Consider the following 26,028-nt stretch of genomic DNA (forward strand, 5'->3'; position numbering starts at 1 on the left):
ATGGAAAACATCAAGTATTGCAGCTGGCTGCACTGAATTGATGTGTTTCAGATGACTAGTCAGAGACTGGTCCACTGTTGATTTGGTAACAGAATTTACATAAGAATAAATACCTTAATTAAATGCTTTTAAGTAAGACTGATATGCAAATAATACACAGTAGAACATAGCTGCTCAGCAAGTTCAGCTTTTGGGACACTATGTTACTTTTCCACCAAATATAGAAAAATATATGTATACAGAAGTTACTCAAATATAGTAAAAATTTATGAGAATAATTCCAAATATTGATCTCTGTTATCAATGGTTCATTCTGAGCTTGAAAAAAATGTTAAAATGAACGTTCTGGACATCTTCATAATCTTCAATGCAGTCCTTCTGGATGTATATTGCTATGCACAGTATCATATCATACCTAGCTTTTTCCTGTTTTTCACACAGTGTTGTCTTGATCTGATACAGTGTGGAAGTTGCACAAAACAGACAATTAAATGTATTAAAAGACTTGAGGTGGTGCAGTGTGAGATCGCAGAATTAGGAGAACAGTATACATTGTACCACAAAAAAGCTGAAGAATTCATTTCTCTCTGTTGCACTTAAGTCAAAACTAGGAAGTTCTCTAGGTCTTCTCCTAAAATGTCATTTAGTTCATATTCATGCCACCTACAATATTTCAATCAGCTGACTTCAACTTTAGAAATAGTCTCCAATTCAAGCAAAGGTTTGTTTAGAAATTTGTATATTACTCTCTGAAAATCAGATGATGTGTTCTGTGGAATTACTCTCATCAGTAAGAATCAATCTCAGATTTAGCTAAGATGTACTAGCAGTATTTTGGCTTACAAGGCATGTGTGGTGATGTTAAAGGAACAGTAATATTCTGTCATAGCTAAAGTAATTCTAAAATCCCCTCTTAGTCTAAGTTTCTCTCCTAAATGCAAATTCAGCAATTGTTGAATTGAAAAGGGATTCCCACAACCCCTTGTTCGGAATGTTTTGGGCATATACAGAATATAATTTTCTCACTCGAATCTACTCAACTGAAGACCACATTCAGATTACCAAAATGGTAGAATTTGTATTTATTAAAAATTGTGCTTTAAATTCTATCATCTAGTCTGTTTCAGTCCGATCTATTATTTTAGGTTGCAGTATCATTGTGACACTAAATATGCTGCCACTTATTTCAGGTGGTAGAAACATACTAGCAGACAGGAATATGCAGTCTTCATATACACGCTTTGGTTCTTTACCTGATTTCTTTTAAGTGTTATAGTCACTAGCCCAGCATAATGAATACACTGGAAATAAAATGTCTTCTGCAAGACAAACTTAGAACTCCAGAAGTATCTCAACAGCAATGGTGCATAATGCTATTAGATACAAATAGTAAAAACTAATCAGCAGTGACTCTAAACAACTATTTATGATTAAAGGTACAACATCCTAACCTAATGATATGTTGTAATTTCTTAGCATTATAAGCAAGCAGCTGTATATAGGTTGCTACTGAAGGACAAACAGCATTATACAGCATGCGTTTACTACATCTGTGTTTTTAGTTTAAAAACTACACAGTACATCACTCTTACCTCAGATTTCTCCAGTTTATTTTGAGCATCAATCTGAGTGACAATTTCATTCATGTTGGTCTCCAAAACCATTCCACCCATGACCATTTCAGCCAATATGTTATGGACCTAAAAGAGACCAAAAGAAAATTTTAAAATGCAAAATGTCCTACATGCATCTGAACAGATGATATCTATATTCCTCAACACAGGAACACATATATTCTGTAAGTCACTTAATTAATGTTAGCAATTTATTTAAAACCATTTGGGAACAAAGCTCATAACTTGATGTTCATTTCTGCAGTATCTTCTTTGCTCATATCTCTGTTACAAACTCATGAGCTATACCACTTTGCTTATCAATGCTAGAAGAAACTTTCACATTCATCTTTGAGAACCCATTTTTCAGGACTATGGACAAGAGTTCTAAATAGCGTCAATAGTAGTAATACCTCTAAGGAGCAGGTTCTACAAGATTGAACAAATTGCTCACACACAGATGTGTAAAAACTACTTTGGGCTACATCTATGAAGGAAGAGAGACACAGTGATGCTCACCCACCATGGGTACCAAGACTAGGCTTACAATTAGAATTAACATACGTGAGCTAACCCATACCCAAGCTACACCACAAACAGGGAGTCTTCGGCATCTGGGACTAAGATTGACAGCTAGGACTCAAACTGAAGGACTACATAAACCAGCTGAAGACCTTAATGAAGTGGGTATGTCTAAATATCCCTCTTTCCTGAAACCCTGATTTGGGAATGCGAATTCGTGGGTTCACGAATCTGCTTCAGAGCCTGTATTTGCACCTTATCTAAAGGCTGTTTTTTTTTTTTTAAAAAAAGGCATGCTTCTACATACTTTCTAGTAAAAATCCAGAGATAATATGTAATGTATAATATTTTAATCCCATTATAATTCTGAAGACAAGGAACACTGTATTACTCTTCTGAAATAAACACATTGTACAATCTGATACTACAAAGCGCAATTCTGCTATTATTTTGGATAATCTTGCAAATTCCCTGTGGATCACGGATAGATGTAAATCTCTAAATGAAACAATTCTAAAGATGAGTTGCAAGTAGCATATCAAAAAATACCACACTTTCATTTTTGTGCCACACCTCAAGAACAAAATTGAAGAGTTGTTTCTCTGATAAATCATTAGTAAATTTCAGTAGAAACTTACAATGGATGTGTTTAGAGAGGCTGAGAACAGCTCTTCCTCTCTGCCTATTGCTACTGAGTGGAGCTTTAAGGATCAAACACTTATGAGAAAGATTAACAAACCCTACTAAGCCACCCTCTTACACCTGGTATATATGTCCCTTGTAACATACGAAGTTAAAAAGCATAATATAAAAGTGGTGCTAAAGGTTACTAGGTGAAAGTTACGAAGCCGACTAGGGCACACGGATCATGAACAGAGTTCCCTATTCTTAGAGAGGCCAGGAGAGGAGGCAGCTGAACTGACATCCCGGACTTCCAAAGGGCTGACTTTCTTGTTTAGGCACCTGCTTGAAAGAATTTCTTGGGAGACAATCCTGAAGGGTATAGGGGTCCAGGAAGGCTGGGCACTCTTTAAGAAGGAAGTGTTAATGGCACAGGAGCAGGCAGTCCCCAGGTGCTCTAAGAGAAGCCACTGCCAGAGAAGGCCACCCTGGCTAAACAGGGAGCTTTGGCTGCAGCTCAGGGAGAAAAGGAGTTTACAGCTTTTGGAAGCAGGGGCTAGCGAGTCACAATTACAAAGAGGCTGTGAGGCTACGCAGGGTGGAAATCAGGAGGTCCAAAGCCCAGCTAGAAATTACCCTGGCTTCAGCAACCAAAGATAACAAGAAATGTTTCTATAAGTATGTCAACAGCAAAAGAAAGACCAGGGAGAGCCTCCATCCCTCACTAGATGCAGGAGGAAACATGGTAACAAGTGATGAGGAAAAAGCTGAGGTGCTTAATGCCTTCTTTGCCTCGGTCTTTAATAGCAAGACTAGTTGTAGTGAGGGAATCCAGTCTCCTCAGCCAGAAGACAGAGACTGGGAGAACGACCCCCCCGCAATCCAGGAGGAGACAGTCAGTGACCTACTGCATCACATAGACACACACAAGTCTATGGGACCAGACAGGATACACCCGAGGGTGCTGAAGGAGCTGGCTGGGGTGCTTGCCAAGCCGCTTTCCACCATTTACCAGCAGTCCTGGCTGACCAGGGAGGTCCCAACAGAGTGGAAACTGGCCAATGTGACGCCCATCTATAAGAAAGGTCGGAAGGATGATCCAGGAAATTACAGGCCTGTCAGCTTGATGTCGGTGCCTGGGAAGCTGATGGAGCAGCTCATCCAGAGTACCATCACACAACACATGCGGGACAATGAGAAGATCAGGCCCAGTCAGCATGGGCTTATGAAAGGCAGGTCCTGCTTGATAAACCCGATCTCCTTCTATGACAGGGCGACCTGCTTAATGGATGAGGGAAAGGCTGTGGATGTAGTTTACCTTGACTGTAGTAAGGCCTTTGACACCATTTCCCACAGCATTCTCCTGGCGAAACTGGCTGCTCGCAGCTTGGATGGGCACACGCTTTGCTGGGTAAAAAACTGGCTGGATGGCCGGGCCCAAAGAGTTGTGGTGAATGGAGTTAAATCCAGTTGGCAGCCGATCACGAGTGGTGTCCCCCAGGGCTCGGTTTTGGGGCCACTCCTGTTTAACATCTTTATTGATGATCCAGACAAGGGGATCAAGTGCACACTCAGTAAGTTTGCAGATGACACCAAGTTGGGTGGGAGTGTTGATCTGCTCGAGGGTAGGGAGGCTCTGCAGAGAGACCTGGACAGGCTGGAGCAATGGGCTGAGGCCAACTGGAGGAGTTTCAATAAGGCCAAATGCCGGGTGCTGCACTTGGGCCACAACAACCCCCAGCAGTGCTACAGGCTTGGGGAGCAGTGGCTGGAGAGCTGCCAGTCAGAGAGGGACCTGGGGGTGTTGATTGACAGCCGGCTGAACAGGAGCCAGCAGTGTGCCCAGGTGGCCAAGAAGGCCAATGGCATCCTGGCTTGTATCAGCAATAGCATGGCCAGCAGGGACAGGGAAGGGATCTTACCCCTGTACTCGGCACTGGTGAGGCCGCACCTCGATTCCTGTGTTCAGTTTTGGGCCCCTCACTGTAAAAAGGACATTGAATGACTCGAGCGTGTCCAGAGAAGGGCAACGAAGCTGGTGAAGGGTCTGGAGCACAGGTCGTACGAGGAGCGGCTGAGGGAACTGGGGTTGTTTAGTCTGGAGAAGAGGAGGCTGAGGGGAGACCTCATCGCCCTCTACAGCTACCTGAAAGGAGGTTGCAGAGAGCTGGGGACGAGTCTCTTTAACCAAGTAATAAGTGATAGGACAAGAGGGAATGGCCTCGAGTTGCGCCAGGGAAGGTTTAGACTAGATGTCAGGAAGTATTTCTTTACAGAACGGGTTATTAGGCGGTGGAATGGATTGCCCAGGGAGGTGGTGGAGACCCCATCCCTGAAGGTGTTTAAGAGTAGAGTCGACACAGTGCTGAGAGATATGGTGTAGATGGGAACTGGCAGTGTTAGGTTAATGGTTGGACTGGATGATCTTCAAGGTCCTTTCCAACCTAGTTGATTCTGTGATTCTGTGATTGCAACACACGGGGGTAACGCATGCCAGAGCATCTTCGGAAGAGCTGCAGCCTGTGGGGAAGCCTCATAATGGAAAAGTTTTGTGAAGGACTGTCCCTCTGAGAGGGATGCTACGTAGAGCAAGTGAAAGAATGCAGAGGAGTGCTTTCTCCCATCAGGAGGAAAGAGCGGTGAACTGACCAAAAATCCCCCATTCCCTGGTCCCACACCACTGGGGGGAAGAGGTAGAGATGTCAGGAAAAACTGAGCACGGGAAGAAGAGTCTGTCTTTTGCCCATGACCATAATAGGCGAATCACCCCTCCCTGTCCTTTTCACAATTCCCGAGCCTTTTGCTTCATTTTTCTCCTTCCCAGTGCTGGGGAAGAAGAGACGCATGAATGGCGTGGTGCTCAGTTGCCCTCTGGGCTCAAACCACGACAACTGGCCATAAGGAAACCTTTCCCTAGGAGGACGGGGGAGCAGTGGAACAGGCTGCCCAGGGGTTGTGCATGCTCCCTCCCTCTGGGAGCAACCTGGTGTGACTCCATGGCTGACCCTGCTGGGAGCAACATCTTGTACCAGCCATCCCTGGAGGTTTATATTTGAATTATCCTACAATTTTATAGTAAAAATATGCTGCTTCATGATGTGTAGAGTTCCACCAGTAAAAACAAATGCTTCAGAGCCAGAAACTTGCTCTATCCATTATAGGCAGGAAATCCAAATTTCTGGAAAAAGCTAGATGCAAAGAATTAGGGTCAATTTAAGTGTAATGCATATGTCAGCAATGTGAATTGTACCAAAAGTGTCTGTATATATACATATGTGTATATATATGAATAGGAAAGGGAAAAAAATCATGTATACATATATATGAAATTAGGAAAGACCAATTTATTGTATTTCTAAATACAATAGTTTTGCATCAACCAACCTCATAGAAGCCAGATCATGAAAATGCTCAGGACCATGCTAACACTTGCTACTTCTCAAGTGTAGTAAATGCTTTAAAGAATAACTGTGGAACGATCACAGACAGTTATACAGGTGTCCAAACAAATCTACAAAAGTTTTAGAAAAAAGCTTTAGAAAACAGTATCATCCCTTGGATTGAAAGAGATACTAGACATAACTGAACATATTACTTAATGACACAGGAATTCACAACACATGCAGCAGTATCTTTGCATATGGTTTTAAAACACTGAAAGCATGAATAAATGCCTGTGGACTGAATTTGGCTGGCGGGGTTGTTGTTTGTTTGGTTTGGGTTTTTTTTCTGACCTGGCAGAAAATGCAGAAATACTGCTTAGTAGATGCCAGTAAGAGGCCCAGCTGGTAACATCGCCTTAAAACAGCAGTGGTGCAAGGTCTCCAATAAGTGCACATTATGTATGACAGTTCATGGAACAATTCTATGATATGACAATGTATCTGATGCATTTTGTATAATATGAAGACAGACATAAATTCAAGAAGTTGCCAAGCTCAAGCAGAAGAACTAGATCATATAGCCTCTAGAGGTCCCTTCCAGTATAAGTTACTCTAGGATTCTGAGAACAAAGAAGCTTAACTGTTTTACTATTTTATAAATTAAAAAGAAAAAAAAAAAGGGCTTCTTGAGCACACAGACCATTGAATATAAAGGTAAAGTTGTAGCACAATAGCAACAACAAAACAAGGCAACCACTGCATGATAGCAAGACAAAGAATTTGATTTACAGCCTCAAAGAATGCATCTCACCAAGGCAGCAATTGCCCTTGGTGTAAGTTCTGAAAGAAGTCTGCAACATGCCAGCAAGCTAAGATTAAGAAGTAATTGACAACCGAGTACTGTTTGCAGATAAAAGAAGGCAGAAGGCAAACTTCAGATTTCTGGCCAGCTGTAGCACTGATGCTATAACTGTATAGAATAGCAGAATACTTGTACGGCTGGCATTAATATCCAGTCTTTGGCAGTTATTGCCATTATCCTCATTATGACAGAGGCAGTGAAGAAGGATCATTAATACAATTCTGAATACAGCTTCTCACAAATAAAATTCCTCATAATTGATAGTGTATATGCAGATTTGCAAATATTACAATAAGCTTTGCAGACAGAAAGAATAGTGACGATATTTTTTTCCTAAAGCACAGTAGTCCACTTAGTATTCTACACCAAAACATTAAGAAAATACCTTCCTTAACGTTTTTAGTCATAAGGAAACTATCTAATTACTCTAGATGTTGGTGTTTTAAAGGATAGCTTTATTATCATTTTGCTCTCTGAAAGTCCTCTAGTAAGTATATAGTACAAATTAAAGCACCATGAATTACTGCTCAGCAGTTATTGCAGTATCTCATGTTCAGCATTTCATGTTACAGAAGATGTACATGATAACATTTATCTTTCTATCATGCAAGTTGCTTTAAAAACATGAGAGTTAAAATTTCTATTTATGCTCAAGCATGCTTAAAAACTTTAAGTCAGAGGCAAAATCCACCTAGTTCATTATCTGGTTTCAAAAATTCACCAGTTGACACTTGAAAAATTTATGCAAAAAACCTTAAGAGTACTATTTAACCTGATATAAATTCTTTGCTTCAAAATATCTCCAATTTAAGGATTCCTGAAACACAGATTGTTTGCTGTTTCTTGCTATATTATTGTATTTTATAGCTCCTGTCAGTTTTTCCTTTGGTTAATATGTCTAATCACTTTTGAACCTATTTATAATATTCTTGGCATCTATGATAAAATGTGACAATGGCAATCCATAATTTAATTATCAATCATGGAAAAAGACATTTTCTTTGTTTCAAACTTACTTCCTGAAATTTTATCTGATATCCCACTGTTATTTATTTCTGAGAAACAGTTGCTCATTTTCTTCAGGCCCTTCAACACCTTTTTTTATATACTTGTTACTTCTCTGCCTCCAGTATCTTGAATATTTACTTTAATCCATGCAAGCTGTTCCATACCTTGGATCATGCTTCTTACCTGTCTCTGTATTTTTTTTCCTACTTTTAGTATGCAATACGCAAGTCTACCACACAGTATTTAAAAGTGTGTATAAGGCATGGATTGACATAGTAGTTTAATAATTTTTTTTCTTGCCCCACTTTTCCTCTAAGGGGGTGATTTTCTAAATAACAGAATAAAATTAATTTTACTTGTTAATCTCCAATGAAAGGAAAACATGACTATGACCAATAATACTATGTAAACACTGTAATCCATTTACTCCAATCTCTTAAATACACTATAAGAATAAAACAGTACTAGCAAGTTTGCCCAGATACATGCAGTAGCAAGACATAGATTTTTAATATTAACTTTTTCTTTTTCATTGCAAATACATATTAAACTAAAAAATACACATTATTTTCTCCATTTTAACAATTTCCCCTAATTATTTTGCTAAAGACACAAAAAAAATTCTGGATTAAAAAAGCATTAAGTAGCAATGAAGTGCAAAATACACTTCAACAGTGTATTCAAAATAGCATTTAAATGAAAGACTGAAGGCACATGGAATACACCTCATTTATATTCTAAAAGAGATCAGACTGTTGAGAACATAAATGTTTCAAAATCTGAAATTGGCATTTTGTAATAATAATTTTGATGTTTTTTTACAAAAATCAAGAGTGCTTCTTACTTCTGTTCCATATGCTGTGTAAAAGCATGAATGCATACTTTAACAAATGTGGAGAAGGAATGTATGAAGAAAAAAATCTCACAGGAAAATCTGGCAAACACGTTTTCTTGTCTTCAAGTTGGGACCAGATTCTGGAGAGTTCACTGTTCTGGTCAGATAATAAGCTCTTAGAAGAGATTATGGTACTCCCAGGAATATTTCAATAGGTGCCAAAAACTTGTGAAAAAAATAAAAGTATTTCCTTAAATACCAAACAATGTATTCTAGTATTTTAGCTGTAAAAGATGCTTATGATAACTTTGTGATGTGTTTTCCATTAGAAAGCACTACACTTCTGGACTCAGTGTAGGAGTCAGTATAGGACTGACATCAACCTCCTCTGGAAAACATTTTGCTTCAGCTATAGCAAGTTTGGTTTTTTTTAATACAGCTGATCTGTAAAAGAGAAGCCTAATTCTCTCCTGTGCAAACTACACTCCCTGACACCCCAAGTCCTCATCTGCTACAGCACATAAGAAACACTATCTCATTCCCACCTGTATTTTATTCTCAAACGAATTTCTAGTACTATACCAATATTCTTCTTGAATAAACAACTCTCTTGGCTCCAGCTTACTAAAAACCATCACTGGGTCCTGTATAATGATGGCTGCCTGACAAAGGTAAATCTTTCCTTATAGAAACACCACATAAAATGCTACTGAAGAGGCAGCACCTGTTGAGATTACAGAGTTTAGCTCTTATACATAAATGTTATTTCCTGTATTTTTATAAGAATGGCATTTCTTGTATTTTAGGCAGTTCTAGCAAGAGGATTGGAAGTCACCTTCCACAATTCCATCAAGAACTGAAGACACAGATCAACTCTCATCCAATTCAATCAGTCAATCCTCACTTTTCTCAACACCAGACCACTCACAATACAAATATTTGAAATGTTTCACCCCGAACAGCTCCCACATATAAGTATCCCCTATAACTGAGATTCTATCCAGACCAAACATCCAGCAGCAGGTGCTCTTTTTCCCTATTACACCCTTGAAATCTATTAACAGGCCAGGTCACAAATATCTGGCAAGAGAAAGTTAATGTGTTGTAACTCAGAAGACTCAGTGCATTTTGCTTCTTGACAAGGTGACCTCAGCAGCAGTTTAAAGACAATATAATGCTGTAATTTCATTCTCACAGATGTATACTCCTGTTTTTTTTCTTACAGATTTACAAGAGTACTAATCAACTTAAACTGTACCGAATCAAATGTTTTGATTCCATGTTATGATATAAACTAAGTCTTACAAACCAATTACACTGAAGAAATAAGAAAAAGGAAAAAAAAAAAAGAATGGAAATTACATCAGATTAGTCACAACTGAACAACTAATGCTACCACACTGCTAGTATTAGCCTTGCATTACTGCAGAAGTTCTGCTTTCTGTATTGTATTTTTTTGTTGACTTATGTTCAAGTTAAAAATCACTGTACTGTGATCATCACTAATGACAAGTTCAAAAGTTTTTTAACTCAAGGTTTCATTTTATTTTGCTAAAATATCTATTTAGAATTTATGGTTCACATTTTCCCCAGAGTTTGAAAATTCTAGCCTAAACATTTATTGGAATTCTCATATAGTTTTTTTAGTAAATCTAATAAAACACTTAAATTTTAGTTTCACTTTGACAAATAGTTTTCAAGAGGAAAAGTATCATCTTATATCCAATACAAAGGAAAACATTCTTCAAGAAATTTAACATTTTGAAGCACCTAAGTTCTTTACATTTTATTAGAAAGATGTTTCTCCTATAAAGTGTAAAGGAGTACTTATGTTAAGGAATGCTACTGAATGAAACATGCTACAGAGTAACAGCTTGGACTGCATAGCAGCCGAAGTATTTTGCAGTCAAAGATAAAGAACAAATTCCTTGCCACAAAACGACTGCAGTGTCTGGGTTCTTTAATCTCAGAAGGCAATATATAAACCACTCAAATTCTTTTGTACTTTAGTCTGCCATTTTGGAAACAGCTAACGAGTTCCAGCCAGGCTAGAAATCCTAATGACTTGTCATGAGCACAGTATCAGTTCAAATACCTATTCAGGGTCATTTGCATGTCACTGTCTGGTCAAGGTACAAGTGTTTCTTCCAAAAGAACTTCCTGATTTTGAAACAAACCCAGTCAGTTCCAAATGGTTATTTCAGCTACTTAACTTGTTACTGGTTTTAGTTCACTTTTAGCGATTTTTGTCTTACTTTCCCTTCTCATCTTTTGCTGTTGATACAAAAAGTTGTTCACAGATGGGGAAACATGAATGCACAGAAAGCAATAGTAAGCACAAAATGCAACTGAAGGAATAGATTCTGTATATTCAATTCTGAGCACTTTAGGTATTACCCCAAGAGGTGCCTTTTAAGCCAAGAGGGGTCCTTTTAAATGAAAGATTACCATAGTAATAGCATTTCTCAAAATTAGATTAATAAATAAAACATTTGTTCCTGATAGCTGGGAATATTCAAACAAGATAGTTTCTAAATGTTTGACAAAAGACGTCATGTCTGCTTGAGGTTTAGAAGAGAAAGATCCACGCAGCACTTAAATTACATAGTCATAGCATTTGAAAGGCAACTGTCAGCCTTAACTGGAAAATCTCGTAACAATTTCAGTTCTGAGTAATATAACACCTGACCATAAACAAAATATAACAAATTATTTCCTGAAACTAAGTCCTACTCTGAGAATATTCAGATGTCTCAAATTTGACAATTACATGTGCAATAACACAATGCAAATCTCCCACATTATTTTATTTTTCCTCAGAAAGACATGCTCCACCACAGCTTTCAAGCTTAAAAATAACATGTTGATAGAAACTGTCTAGATTTCACTGACAATAAAAGTAGAATCACTGCAGAGTTTAATACCAAGTGTCAACTAAAATGTTTGGTTCAACTGACAAGAAATATTTCAGGAGCTCGTCACAGTACCTTGTCTACATGGAAAATTAAATCCAGTTCACAGACATTTTCAAAACATTTGTCTAGTGTTTCCACAAATACCTGCAAAGAGGAAAAAAATCCAGAGGTCAAGCTTCAACAGAAACTCACTAGTTTCATTAAGTCTGAGGTTTAACAAAAGCAAATACAGAAAATAAACACTGGGCACATTCTAAGGCATTAAAAACATCTAAAGAAATTAAGAGGTTAACAGTATTATGTCAACAGTATGTTATCTGTAGAGGGCAAAATTGTATGCACATCTTGAAAAAACAGTAACATCATCTATGCTACAATTTTCTCATCTGTGATTCAAAGTATTCATTCCCATTTTGTTAGAACCCAACTATTAATCAAAAATCCACTACTTTTTTTAATTATTATTATTATTTTTACCAATTACTACATTGCAGGCATCTCCCAGTTAATCAGACTACTATTAACTTTGCCACACAGAGAAACATGGGCAATGTAAACTGTCAGCATCTTGCAAGTTTGTCAGCATTATGGCTTCCAGCAACAGTACAGCAGCTTTCACCTGGTTTAGAACTGCTGAATCCAGGATGGACCAAACAAAAAGGTAGCTGTCTTAATGTCACATCTGCTGGTCCTGTCAGGCATACCACCCCATAAATTTAGAAAAGTCCAGAAGTTTGAACACCCAGGAAAATAACTCCTCCCTGAATCTAGAATGTAAGTGCACAAAGCAGAAAAATCCAAGCAGCTGCTGAAGTCCAGCCACTGATGATCTCTGTTGGATGTGGACTGTACATTACCCTGCTCTTAAGTACTTCTCTAACAGATTCCTTACTACTCATGTTAGCCAGTTTTGGTACACTACAAGCATCCCAGTCTCCAATTAGGCCAGATAATGAAAAGATGACTGTACTTGCACTCCCAAAGTTCCTGAATGCCAATCACCATGTGCTTGCGGTGAGTGCTGACAAAGACTCCAGTCTTAGAGAGGTACAAGCACAGTTCCCTTTATGCAAAGGATAACTCCTACTGACTTATATGAGATGTGTCAAGACCTCTAAGTTAAACATATGCTTGAGTTTGAGAGCTTAGTGTCCTCAGAATTAAAAAAGACTTTCTGTAAGAATTTACAGATCATTTATTAATGAGTAGTATATAAGCTGCAACTTGTGGGAAATTTTGATCTCAGTTTTCTCTTTCAAGGCTGTCTTATCACAATATGTGTTTAATATTATTTGTTATTATTATTGGTATGTAAATTATTTTTTTGCAATTCTAAACTCAAACCCTAAAGCAGCAATATGGAAGAAGTTAAATATCTTGTTTTGATTCTCTCTCTTTTCAACATGGTTTATTAATCCCATCTTAGTCTTTGAGAGCAACCAGATTTCAAACTGCCTATGCCCAGAGAAATAGGAATGAGAAGCCATGTTCTGCTGACAAAAATAAAGTGGATAAAAGGCCTGCTTTTATAGATACATATTTATGTCTACAGACCTAGTGAAACAAGTCTACTTGACATCAGACATTTCCAGCTGTTCACCTTGCATATCAAGAAAGATTACTTTTACACCTGAATCCCTGGTCTCAGATCCTGCTTACACTATAAAAGAGAAGAGGATGACACTCTGCTGTTGCTATTACTACTATCATCAATCTTCATTTTAAAGTCAAACTACATCTAACAGATGTTCCATGCATTTAGAACAAAGATTATTCTTTAATACTATACCAATTCATAACTTAAACTAGGAACATAGAGCATTTTCACAGGCAGACTCAAGACAGTAAGGTTCACTGACAACAGTTAACTAAGTAAATGAATATGCTTCTGTTAAATTATACTGAAGCTAAGCGAAGCAGATCTTTTTTTTTTTCTTCAAGCCGTTGTTAATTTGTTGTGATAATAACAGTCTCCTATAAAGAAGGGATGCGAGCAAACAAAAAAACTTATATGTTAAGCAGAACAAACTACACAGTTTGCAACTACGTGCAGTAAGACAAATGACCGGAAATGTTCTCTTACTTTCCTTGTACCTTAGGAGAATGTGGTTACAAGGACAGTGTTGTTTGATATTAGCTGCAGGAAGAAGATTGGAAATAGAGTGTAAACATAACCTTTATCCTAATTTTTTAGTTACAAGAGCTAACAGTTTGACAATATTTTTGAAAGAACAGAAAAGATTCCTCATATATATCACCAAGTTTGCACATGAATTTACATGCTCTGATTTGACATCCATCTAGTTCCTTGGAAAACAAAGGAACACGTTAAAAACAAAACCAACTCAAAAATCCTCAAAAACAGCCCCCACAGATATGTGTATTTAGTAGCAGTATGTATGCCCACACATCAACAACACAGGAGTTCTACTTTTGTGACATTCTTCCAGAAACTAGGGCTTCTCCTATAACAACACTTGATTTATAGTTACAATGGTTACTTTTAAACCTTTACCCATTAAGTAGTGACAACATCACACACAGAATGATCTCACAGATCTCTGCTTGCAATGCAAGACCAGTAATGCACACCAAACATATTTTAATCTAAGGGAAGTAAGCCGGCACTGAGTATTCTTCAGTGAGATTTTTTACCAGTTAAGGATTTCTCATGGAAACTTTGAAAACTTCCTCAACCTTTCATTCAGGATGGAGAATTCACTCTGAGTAATGTCAGCACTGACATGGTATACATGTATTATGAATAATTGATCTTTAAAAGCCTTAAGTCTACAAAGGAAACTAGATTTTTTTACACTAACATTCATTGACCCATTTTAAGACACCTTCAAATAATCAATATGGTAAATAAAATTAGAGACACTTTCATCATAATTTTAGTTGAGAGTCAAATGAATTGCACACAATGACAAGCAGTGCTAGAATTTAAGTACTTCAGTAATTCAGATGCTGCAGACTTGTTAATCAAAATAACCAGAAAACACACCAATTGTTTTGGGACACACACCACACATTAGTTCAAATGCACCTGGTGATGTTATTGAAAAAGAAACATAAATGAGTCAAATAGCAGGAAAACAAGGATGCATGCACAATGAATTACTAGCTCCCCCTTGTGCTTTATTTTTGAAATCAATCTTTTACAGTTCAAAGAAAAACCGATGCACATCTCCATGCAAGTAAACAGAAAAAAAAAAAAGAAAAAACCCACACCTCTCTTTTGTAGTAAAAATGCTTTAATAACGCCAGACACACACCTGGAGAGTACAAGTATATGAATCAAAATACCAAATTGTTATTGGATATATACAAGCCAAGAGCTCCCTATACTCAACAATATGTCAAAACACAAAACATCACCTTTGCCATGAAGGAGTGATTTTCTGATTAGATAAATAATACAACAAAGGAATAAAACATACATTAATACTGGGAAGATAACAAGGCTAGCAGAAAAATCAGAACACCTAATCAATCAAATGCATCTGGTGCTAGATCACGTCAAATACTACAAAAGCACGTACACAAAATGAAGTAAAAACAACAGGAATAAATCATATCAAGAATATCTCATCCTTCTTCCTAGACTAAACAGCAATAGTAAACCTTAACACAGAATTTACTCAATCTGCCCACGGAGTCCTCTCTTTCACTGCTTTTGACTGTTCAAATGCTACTTAAGACCCCAACTCGTTTAGAACATAATACTGCGATCATATAGTCAGATATCCATACACAACTGTTTTCTCTTCTGATTTAAGAGTGACCTTGTAAGTCATCGTTCACATATCACTGCAAGCATATGTGCTTCCACAGCCTAACTGGGAAATCCTTGGAGCAGCCACTGCGTTCTCCCACACTTACACTGACATCCCAGGTTTCTTTCAATATTTTTTTTTTTTGAACTACTCATGGATTATACAGAGAATGCCAAGATTACAGTGTAGAGGAAAGACTGTACAAGTCCTGCCGGTTAGTCAAAACAGAAGTGTGTTAGGTCTTTCAAGCAGACCTACCAGGACTTACTGCATTACCAATAAGGCTTTTTAGGTCAAAATGTTCTTTTTGTTCTTAATTCCAGTCCTTTACTTTACACCCAACTCCAAAATAAATAAATAGTGTTAACTGAGAACTAGTTAGGGTTTTTTCTGCCAAAATAGGAATTCCAGTCACATGTCTCTTTTTTTTTTTTTATACTTAATTAGCATTAAAGCATCTCTGGTCAGGATGATTTAAGAACCGAGAAAAGCATCTTTCATGAACTGCACTGCATTTCCCATGTGCATCTTACTGAACAACATTATCTTGCAATATATGCAACTTGTCATGGAAGACTGATCTCACAGATTCAGCTGCTTACTGAGTCAACATGTCTTGGAAGCCCAGCAATAGCTAAAATCCTCAAAAATGCTTACAGTTGACACAGGCTTTTAGTTCCATAAGCACCATTGTAAATATTACTCAGTTTTTCCTCATGGCAGTCTACAGTTAGTCACATTTTCTTATGTACTTTATTTCCATGCACTATAACCTTACACTTCACAGGCTAACAATAAGAATCTGAAATATCTACAACTCATGACATAAATTTACACAGAATCCAGAAGACTGCAAAATTTACCAAGCACAGCATAGACTGACCTATCTCCCATCCAATCAATCAAAAATAATAAACAGAATCTGTTTGTATTTTTTAAAAAAATAATGGATAAAAATTAACAATATGAATTTGCCTGAGGTGTTCAAACACATCTAGCTTGAACACAGTATAAAATCTGAGGCAGTCTATGATTTGTAACGCATACAGTGCATTAAGACTGAGCCAAGAAGACTTACCTGCAAAAGAGTTCTGACCTAACAGTGATATAAACGGCCCTCACAGAACTATCTTAAGTATTACAACAAAAACTTTATACCAAAAAGAACTGCAGACTACCATATGTAAACTAATCTACTATAGATTTATTCTGTTTACAAAACAGAAAACTTTTAAGTGCTAGACTGAGTTCTAGGTTCATCTCACCAGTTTATTTTCATGAGATCATAAACTGACTCTCTACATAACTACTTATTTAAACAATTCAGTTTATGTATGATTCATAACAAACTCCAGATGGCTTACTCTTACCTGTGTTGTCTCTGAACTATAGTAAACAAAGATTCATTAAAATGGTTCAACACTTCTCAACCAAAAAAAAAGACAAAGCTCATTTGCTTGAGTAGATGCGCATATACTGCCAGTTTGCATTGCACATGGGGTTGAGATGTAATAATAAACTTTCTGAGGGTGCTTTTCCAGTGTAAGATACATTTAATTCTGATTAACATGGCTAAGCGGATTAAACAGATCCTTCTTGTGAGCCATACTGGAAATTAAAAATGTTCAATTAATCTCTGTATACTTTCTGCTATAATCAAATTGTTGAACTTCAATGATCTAGAGAAGTGGGAATACTGAACAGCTGCAGGTACTGTGGTGAGGCTGTATGTATAAACAAAATAACATGGGTCAGAAAAAACTTAAGTATTCCTATAAATAGAAATAGCATTTCTATTATTTCTGCTTCCTTCAAGCAATCATACTGGCATGTAATTAAACACCAGGGTGTAATGGAAAGATGTGAAATATAAAGCCTGAGAGACTGAAATCCATCACAGTACTTCTGGCACAAGAAGCAACACAATTTAGAGAAAAATTTAAGATCTCCCTAATTCAGAGGGCTTGAGGGCTATAGAAATACAGGTAGTAGTAAGCTCAAGCAATTTGCTTCAACACCTTAAAAGTAAAATTTAGGTTATACTGTGTAACTGGAAATAACTGGAAGCTACTGATGTGACATTTTTAATATATCATAATGAATAAAATCTTAGTTGAACTTGCATAGTGGCCCTGCAAAATATAACAGGTCAGACCTATATAGCCTTTCCTATCATTATTATCTGATTAAAAATATTTATAATATCCACTTTATCTGAAAAACATCCCTGAGTTATATGAAATATTAACATGCTTCTTTTCTCAATTCACAAATATTTTCGCACTTCCAAGTAAGAAGACATACTGTGCAACAAGCAACTAAGCAACTCTGCACAACAAGCTGCTAAGAAAAGGTAAGTCCATTCATTGTGTACCTCAGTAACTTGCACTGTTCAGACGTTGCAGAATGTTTCCATGACCAATGATACAAGAATCTAGAAGAGCTTCCTTCCCTGCTACCCACACAGCCACTCAGAAAGAAATTTGGATCTACTGCCCAGAAGAGCACTAAACACTGCAGAGTGTTCAGAACACTAATAGGTGACTATGAGAAGCTATTCAGCTTCAAGAAAGGTCTGCAGGAAATTGTGAGGCCTTTAAGGATCACAGTGCTTTCTGCAGTGACATAATCAATAGATATAGGCCCATGTCTCCATATACCACAGATTTTACGTATGTAATAAATCAATTATCTTGATGTACAAGCTTTTGAAAGGCTTAACAGTAAGTGAATCATACACATATCCGAGACCTATTTTATGTAGTGATATACATCACTTCATGGCGTGAAACTATTTTTTGCCATATCTAACAACCATCACTGACATTGTTTATGTGCAGATTTTAAAGTGAAAAAAATCACTGGTGTAATCAGGTCTCCTGACATAAGAGTGTTCATATTACCAGACATGATTTTTGTTGCTAGGTTGATACAGACATATTTAACAGCTTAAACCACACATGCTGTATTGGGGGCCTTGAAGAAGACATTGTATTCAAGGAATCAGTGATCTTGAACAGGTCATGTCTGGTCTACTGGGCTTGAGAAGCCTGTATCTTATGAATGTAATCTATAACTTACAATGTCTTTGGGAAAAGTAAACTGTAGGTGGATCAAGGAGTGGAATATATTGATCCTGACCATTGCATGTTTAGGAGCTGGTGATCCACATAACACTTAACTAGAGTAGGCACAGGCCTCTGCTCTGCTGCACAAATTCCTTAGCTGCAGGATAAACTCAGCCAGCTCACTGTAACAAAGACAACCACAGGCAGCCCCCACTTGGTACAGGTGATTACACCACCTGCATGGCCTTGCCTTTATCTCACAGTGCACCAAGAAGTTCTCAGGTGAATATCGGTTAGGAATAGAATTGTTTTCTTGTGAGGAAATTATGTAATAGCTCAAAGGTCCAAAAAAGAGAGGGCTTCTATCCATGGACAGGACCTGGTCTGCACAGTGCACCATGTGAAAATCCACCTGGGCTCCACTGGATGCTGCATGAACACAGGATGCCCAGCATCTGAAGGGGTGTAAGATTTACTATCTACATTCCTCTTCTTATTCTGCTTTACTAAACAGTTATCTTATTAAGCCACTTTGTTGTTGAGCTTTTCTTATTGAGATCCAGAAAGAACCTGTACCGGCTCTTTTTCTCCTCACCTCTTCCCAGCCACCCCTCCAGCACAGAACACATGCCTAGGGCAGCATTTGCACTCATTTTCTAAGGTATATCTGACCAAGAGCTCATAAGCCACATGGAAAGTTTCATCCAAGGAGGTTTTGGATGTGTTAATCCATTATATATTTGTGGCAAATACATATATACGTGTGTGTGCATGTATATACACACATACACAGAGCTTTATGTATCAAGGTTCTCATAATCTAAACTTGTCTACCAAATGTTTGAACTGCACCATTTTTATTTGCAGGCAAAACAAGGCCTTGAAAAGCTGCAGCAAAAAATAGTTGCCAATTGTTCAGTAGGTTCCAAACAGTTTCCTTACTTTCTCATCAACTTGAGAAACAACTTTTTCAAAGACAGTCCAGAAAACTACAAACAATCTAAAAGTAATACTCAGCACTTCGGGTGTGTTCACACGATGAAAGCCACCTTCACTTCCAAATATTACAGAAAAAGACACAGCTGAATATTGAAGTTCTAAGGTACTTAGAATTCCACTTATTAGAACAAAGCAGCAAAAAAACTTACTTGTATGAGGTCTAAAATGCCAAGCTCACTTTCTGAAGAATCCACACAGAAGACAAAATACAAGGTGGCATAGTGTCGGTAAATTAGTTTGTTATCAGATCCACCTATTAATCTAAACAGGAAAGAAAACAGGAAAGCTTAGTTTGCATCTCAGGATAAGATGGGCAAATCCTCACAGTTATTTCAGTTAATAAGAGGCCTATTGTTAATGGCTGGCTAGAGATTTCCCAAATCCATCACAACTTTTATTTTGCAATATAATTACAATGGAAGAATACTAAGTACCAAGACAGTCCAAGTTACATTTACCACACAAGCACAGTTATTGTTATCCATATGGATAATAATTACATCAACAAATGCACCTTTTTATAAGAATCAATTAAAACAGATTATGCAGTTTCACCAAAAAATGGGTATTAAATGTACTTCCATTACACACTAGTGGGTGCTGTACAGGGACTAATCTGCTTTATAGATTAACAGAGTGTATGCCCATGAATCCTTTCCTGCCCTTCTCAGAGGAGCATCAACAGAAAAAGAAAACTGTAATTTGGCTTAAGACTGGCATTTGACTTACTGAAAATTGGGTCTATGGACCACTTAATAACCAAGAACATATAACACTCTTGTGCTACAAAATGTTTTTATATCTTGAGAAATAAAATGGTACTATAAGCAATAGTTGTGAAGCACAGAATCCTAAAATTATCAATTTTTATGGATTCACTAATCATCATGTTACTAAACAAGGAGAGGTCTAAACAGGTATCTTCTTCCACTCATCTGCTATAGTCTTCCCAACAGAAGTACATAAATCATAAGAAATGTTCTTCAGATCACTGACATTTGCTTTGAGCAGAAGGCCCGCTCAAATAGAAATGGCTATGAACATCATAATTCTCTCTCTACCAGAACTGAATCACCTGTTTGGCGTTATCATAACTCATCCCTTTAATTTCTGCCTTTACCATTGGGAGAGACTACATAAATAAATAAAAAGGACAAAAAATCTTTTAGGTAACTTTTGCTTAAGCATGTTACATTGCATTAATGCTTGAGTGGGGCAAGAGGGAACCCTTTGTTCCTGAAAAGCAGGAACTATGTTTAAAAAATATCACGACAAAAATATTACAAACAAACATGAAACTGGAAAGAAATGGCAGCTGAAGTTTCCTCTTTTATGCTTTATTTTCCCAATTCTTTCAAATACTTCAGTACACACAGTTAGTATATAAAAACTGTTGAAGCCTTCAGGTAAACTGCAAATTAGAAAGTGATCCCTGTCCTGAAAAAAAAAAAATACTGAAAAAAGATATTGAAACGGTTAACTCTGGAATTGAGCAGTAGGAGGAAAGCCAGAATTGTGTCCTGTGTCTTTGTTTTTTTGCTGCACAGCTGTGATTATTTTTTAAAAAAGCTCCAAATGGCATGTCTTTCACTATAGAATTCAAGCTAGCATGTTTCTAGCTTGAAACCATCTCCGAGAACCTAACGATAGAATCAACAGTTGAGTAGTTGGAAGAAAATGATTTTGGTTTAAAAAAAAATTAAAAAAAAAATCAGGGATCATCTTGATCAGGAAAGACATCATAGCTGACACAGTACAGCTAAGCATTTAACTGACTGCACATAGCAAATTTAGGCATTAACATACTAACTTCCAATAATCAGAAATTTCCATAATTACAATATTTAACAGGCTACAACAATCTCTATGTTTAGACTGGAAATCCTGAGCTTGTTCCATCAATTATGATCTCTTTTCCTTGAAGGTGGCTTAGTGACTATTTACTGTTGATGACTAACATCTCAAAACTTTTCCATTTTAGAATTTCTTCACTTCAACTAAAGCAAGACCACATTAAAAAAGCAACCAAGATGATTCAAGGAAGAATATTTTGTGTCTTCTAGAGACAGAAGGCATAAGTCTGGCTTTCCTCCTACATTGCTCTACCTGTATGAAATTAAAAATATCTTGGTTGAAACTGCATTAGTTAGCACATTTAAAACCTTTTTTTTTTTTCTTCCTAGTTTATATAGCAAGCCTGAGCCCTGACAAAAAGCCTGAGTAATCCTACTATCACATACTGCCCACTCAAATTTTAGGAGCTCAAACCAAAGCAGCAGCTACAAAATATTTTAACTTTCACAATGCATATGGCAAATGCCAATGACTCTTCAAATGAGATCAGAAATCTTTAGCTTGATTATAGGGAAACTGGTTAGGTAGAATCTGCCTGTTTCTTCCCCATCTTGTGTCTGAAAGAATTATAGCACTAGATATGGCACTTTGTCAGTTACAGCACTAGGAGAAATCAGTTTTATTGCCTAACTCATTTTGATACATACATATATATATGTATGCTTCCACTAGGAAAGAGAATGTATACCTAGTGCAACATGATATTATTCTTTGTGTATTAAAATATCTCAAGTGACATGGCATTTAAAGTACAACTGTGAAAAGCTATATTATAATCAGAAGTAATATTTGCAAGCCAATAAGGGCATTTATTCCAAACCTGATACTTACAATCCTCCTTCTAGGAAATTACAGACATTTTCATCACGTTTCGATACTAAATGAAAAGTTTCTCTGATAATTTGTTGCTGTGTATCTTCACTCTATGAAAGAAAACATATTTTGCTATCAAGCTAAAATGGATTAACAATGCACAGCACACAGAGCTAATAAATAGAATACAAAGTATATCAATACCCTCAAACTATCTACTTCTGAAGCCTTAAATCTGCTAATTAACAAGTTGCATATTGTTTTGTCATTTCAATATGAAAATACATTTTTACAAGTTGCAGAATACATTACTGAGAGACATCTGTGAAAAAAGTGATTAAGAAACTTCTAAAAAAAACCCCATCTAAAAATAGTTTCTTCAAGTAAACAGGAAGTCTTCTCAAGTATTTTGCATTTTTTTTTTCTATCTCCACCATAGCCTGAACAGCTACAGACATGCTTTGAAACTACTTTCACCCATGAACAGAGGGGGAAACAAAGTTTCAAAAGCCTGAAGGGGGTGGGGAAGTTGAAAATCCGGTAATACATAACTCTTTCAGAAATAGCTTAAAATACAATGGCATCATGAGTAACAGGTTCTCCTAAGCCATTCACTTTCCTTATAGCAGATCAGAAATATCACTTCCAAGTTTGAATTCGTTTGACTCTTCTTGAATCCCCACTGCAACTCATTCATTCCTGCACACTTGCTTTTGCTACCCTTCTCTAAGAGTGGACTAATTTTTAACAAGTCTGTATTTCCAGTCAAAAAAATGTAGATACAATTCCTACAAGCCCGGATTTGTTTTACAGCGCAGAACCCTAAAGTTATCAAGCACAGATATCCCCCCATCAGTGCCCAAGCATGTAAGTCAGCATTTTAAAACATTATATGAACAAACACTAAGCAAAACTGGTGCATGTGATTTCAGCTAGAACAGTGCAGTACCCTGCATGACTGTTAAGCAAACAAAGCCTGGCATCTGTGTGGTTTGCATTCATCACCTTAAATTCACGTGTTGTTTTATAAACAACGTCTAGAATCCACAAAGACATCAGCAGAAAGCTCCTGCAGAAGTAAATTGCTCTGTAAAACACAGAATAAGAAAGTGCAGGTTCCTCTGCTTCTATAGTTTCTGTCTCTTAAATTGCGCCTGCCTTATTCTGCTGCAATTATCTCAGTTACTTCCCCCATATTTTCTATGGTAGCAGGAAGGAGACAATGTATCTTTTTTCCTTAAGAAACTGAGATACTGAGTATTTAAAATAACTTCTGTTTTCAGAATCTCCCCTTATTCACAAAGTTCTTCAGAAACTTATTTTTAACTTTGAAATTACGGCCACGGGTCTATATTCTGAAACATAAAACCACGGTACATATGTCTTCCTATTTAATTGCCATGAATTATTATTTTGCTACCTAATTGCAAAAGATTATTAACTTCATTTTATGCAGCAGGAACTCTTTCCATTCTCACATGTATCAGGGAAAAAAGTTACACATATTTTATAAGTTTTGGTATCATGAAGCAAACAAATACTTCTTTCACAGATCTGACCAATTTAATCTCTCTGGAAAGAAGGGGATGCTTCCACTTGTAGAAAAAACCTGAGATTTGCCTCCAGTACTGGTTCAAACAATAGTAAAGTATACATAAGTTTCAAAAAGACAATAAATAAACCTTATTGAAGTCACACACAAAAAGATAATCAAGACAATTGCACCTGTTTCTGTACATCACAAAGCTTTAGGGAAATCACCTAATCACATAACTTTGTCTTTTCATTTGCTATTCATGTTTTCAAAACTTCAAGGTGTTCTGCTTATATGGACATATGACCCTATCTTAAGCACCAAGAATTTGTTCTAATTCCAGTTATCAAAGTAGAGCAGAATGGAGTTTACAACAAAAATCTGGTATATTCCTGTTATTCACTCCTCTCCTTCCCATGCTTCTTCCCCTCCCAGAACTTTGATTACACAACAGTAACAGAAGACACAAAAAGATAATTACATTTGAATGGAAGATGAGAATGGCAGTTAACCGTTTCACATTAATGCAACTTTTGTACACCTTTACAAAGTCTTTCACCTATGTACTTAATTGTTACCTCCACACCACAGGAAAAAAGAAGAGGGGAAAAAAAACAAACTTCTTTAGTAAGTTACTAAAGTAGAGCTCTGCAATGGCAGTTATTAACAACAAAGTGGGGATGCACACAAGGGGAACACATCAATATACGTAGGTGAGAATATATTGCATTTTAATTTTTAAATTACATATGGCAAATGAAGGACCTCTGCTTGGTAACCCAGAACTGATGAGAAAGAAAAAAATAGGTTCACAAATATATATTAGAATTTCCCATATTGCCTGTCGAAGAAGGGATCAAATTCAGTCATCCATAGCGATGACCTATATGTTACACTCCTTTAATTAAAAGCCTGACAGCACAAGCTGAAGTGTCACAGTCATCACTTCTGCTCTGAGATGCAGAAGTAAGATACATCCCTCCCAAAAAAGTTAAATATTACTTCTGTAATAGACAGAATTGCAAGTGGCCAAAAATCCAAGTAAGTAATGGCACTATTAAAAAACTATTTTGTTTACATAATTCTGAGAAGCATCAGGTGTGTTTTCTTGTGTTTTAATGCTCAAGGTTAGCCCAAGCAGAGCTTAGCCTATAGGCTAGAAAATACAGTACATGATCAAAACATCACCTAAAAAAATCTCTTATCCTTGAATTAAATCAACTGTTTCCACATTGTTTCTTAATTCCTTGTGGCTGCACTTTCTTTTGGTTCAGATCTAGTCTTTGTGCTGCATTTTCAGAGCTGCTTTGCTACTGCCTTCTCCCGTGTAAAAGAATCCACTTTTCTATCTCACATTTCTTTTTCATGTTAACCGTATTTTTATAGTACTCTAAAAGTTTTCAAAGGAAAAGGCTCTGCTTATTGAACCTGTGAGTCCCATAAAACTAACACCACAAGCACAGCACGGAAACACGCAGCACTACATCAGAGACGTCGAAAGTCAGGCTGAAAAGCACGGCCGAGTTTAGAGTAGCGCTTCCACAAACAAGCTCAGGAAACCGAGTTCGCCGTTGGACGAGATTCACCTCCTTCACCTGCTGTACTACTAAAGGACAATTTCCAGTGAAAAGAACACTGGCTGGGAAAACAGCTTTCTTCGAAACCTCATCTTCCTTACTGACGGCTCTTGCCGGTCTCAGCACTCTCCATTTTCCCACGCCCTCGGCACACGCCGCTGCCTTAAGCGGTGATCAGCAGGCGGCACGACCTGCCGAAGGCGCCGGGGAGCGATCGGGCCGGTGGGTCCCCGTATACAAACACCCCCAGCTGCACCCCGGGACCGCCGGTCCTGAGGGAAGCCCGGGGACAGCATGGCGGAAACACCCGCCGCCTCAGGAGGACGGCCGCGCTTCCCCGCCCCCCGCCTCCGCCCCGGGATCCCGGCCCCGCGCAGCCCCAGCCCGCCCGTACATAGCGCTGGTAGAACTTGGAGAGCCGCGGCTTGCCGTGGTTGTTGAAGATGAGGATGGCTTTGATCATGGTGGGGCGGCGGCGGCGGCGGCGGGAGCCGCCAGGCTCGCTGCGCCCCCCCTCCTCCTTCTCCTTCTTCTTCTCCTCCTCCTCCTCCTCACCGCCCTCCCCCCCTCCCCCCGCTCTCGGGGCGGCGGCAGCGGGTCGCGCGCACCACGTCGCCGCCGACCCGCAGCCGCTCGAGCCTTCCC

The 26,028-nt window shown here is 37.8% G+C and overlaps 1 protein-coding gene across 9 annotated transcripts in view; it reads right to left on the reverse strand.

Annotated features, from left to right (window-relative positions):
- Positions 1-26,019, reverse strand: part of AP3S1 (adaptor related protein complex 3 subunit sigma 1) — a 45,927-nt gene extending 19,908 nt beyond the window's left edge. For 2 of the 9 annotated variants that reach the window (XM_074813114.1, XM_074813115.1), the window contains exons 1-5: positions 25,778-26,004; positions 22,291-22,382; positions 19,755-19,866; positions 11,832-11,903; positions 1,593-1,700 (exon numbers count right to left, since the gene is read on the reverse strand). In XM_074813114.1, coding sequence (XP_074669215.1) covers positions 1,593-1,700; positions 11,832-11,903; positions 19,755-19,866; positions 22,291-22,382; positions 25,778-25,846 — 453 coding nt within the window. In that variant the 5' untranslated portion in view covers positions 25,847-26,004. Of the gene's footprint in view, positions 1-1,592; positions 1,701-11,831; positions 11,904-19,754; positions 19,867-22,290; positions 22,383-23,277; positions 23,525-25,777 lie in introns of those variants that run through there. The other 7 variants (XM_074813118.1, XM_074813119.1, XR_012621697.1 and 4 more) reach the window with 6 other exon arrangements.
- Between the last annotated feature and the right edge of the window lie 9 nt (positions 26,020-26,028).

The sequence above is a fragment of the Strix aluco genome, chromosome Z (assembly GCF_031877795.1).
Source record: "Strix aluco isolate bStrAlu1 chromosome Z, bStrAlu1.hap1, whole genome shotgun sequence".
In the NCBI taxonomy this organism is placed as follows: domain Eukaryota; kingdom Metazoa; phylum Chordata; class Aves; order Strigiformes; family Strigidae; genus Strix; species Strix aluco.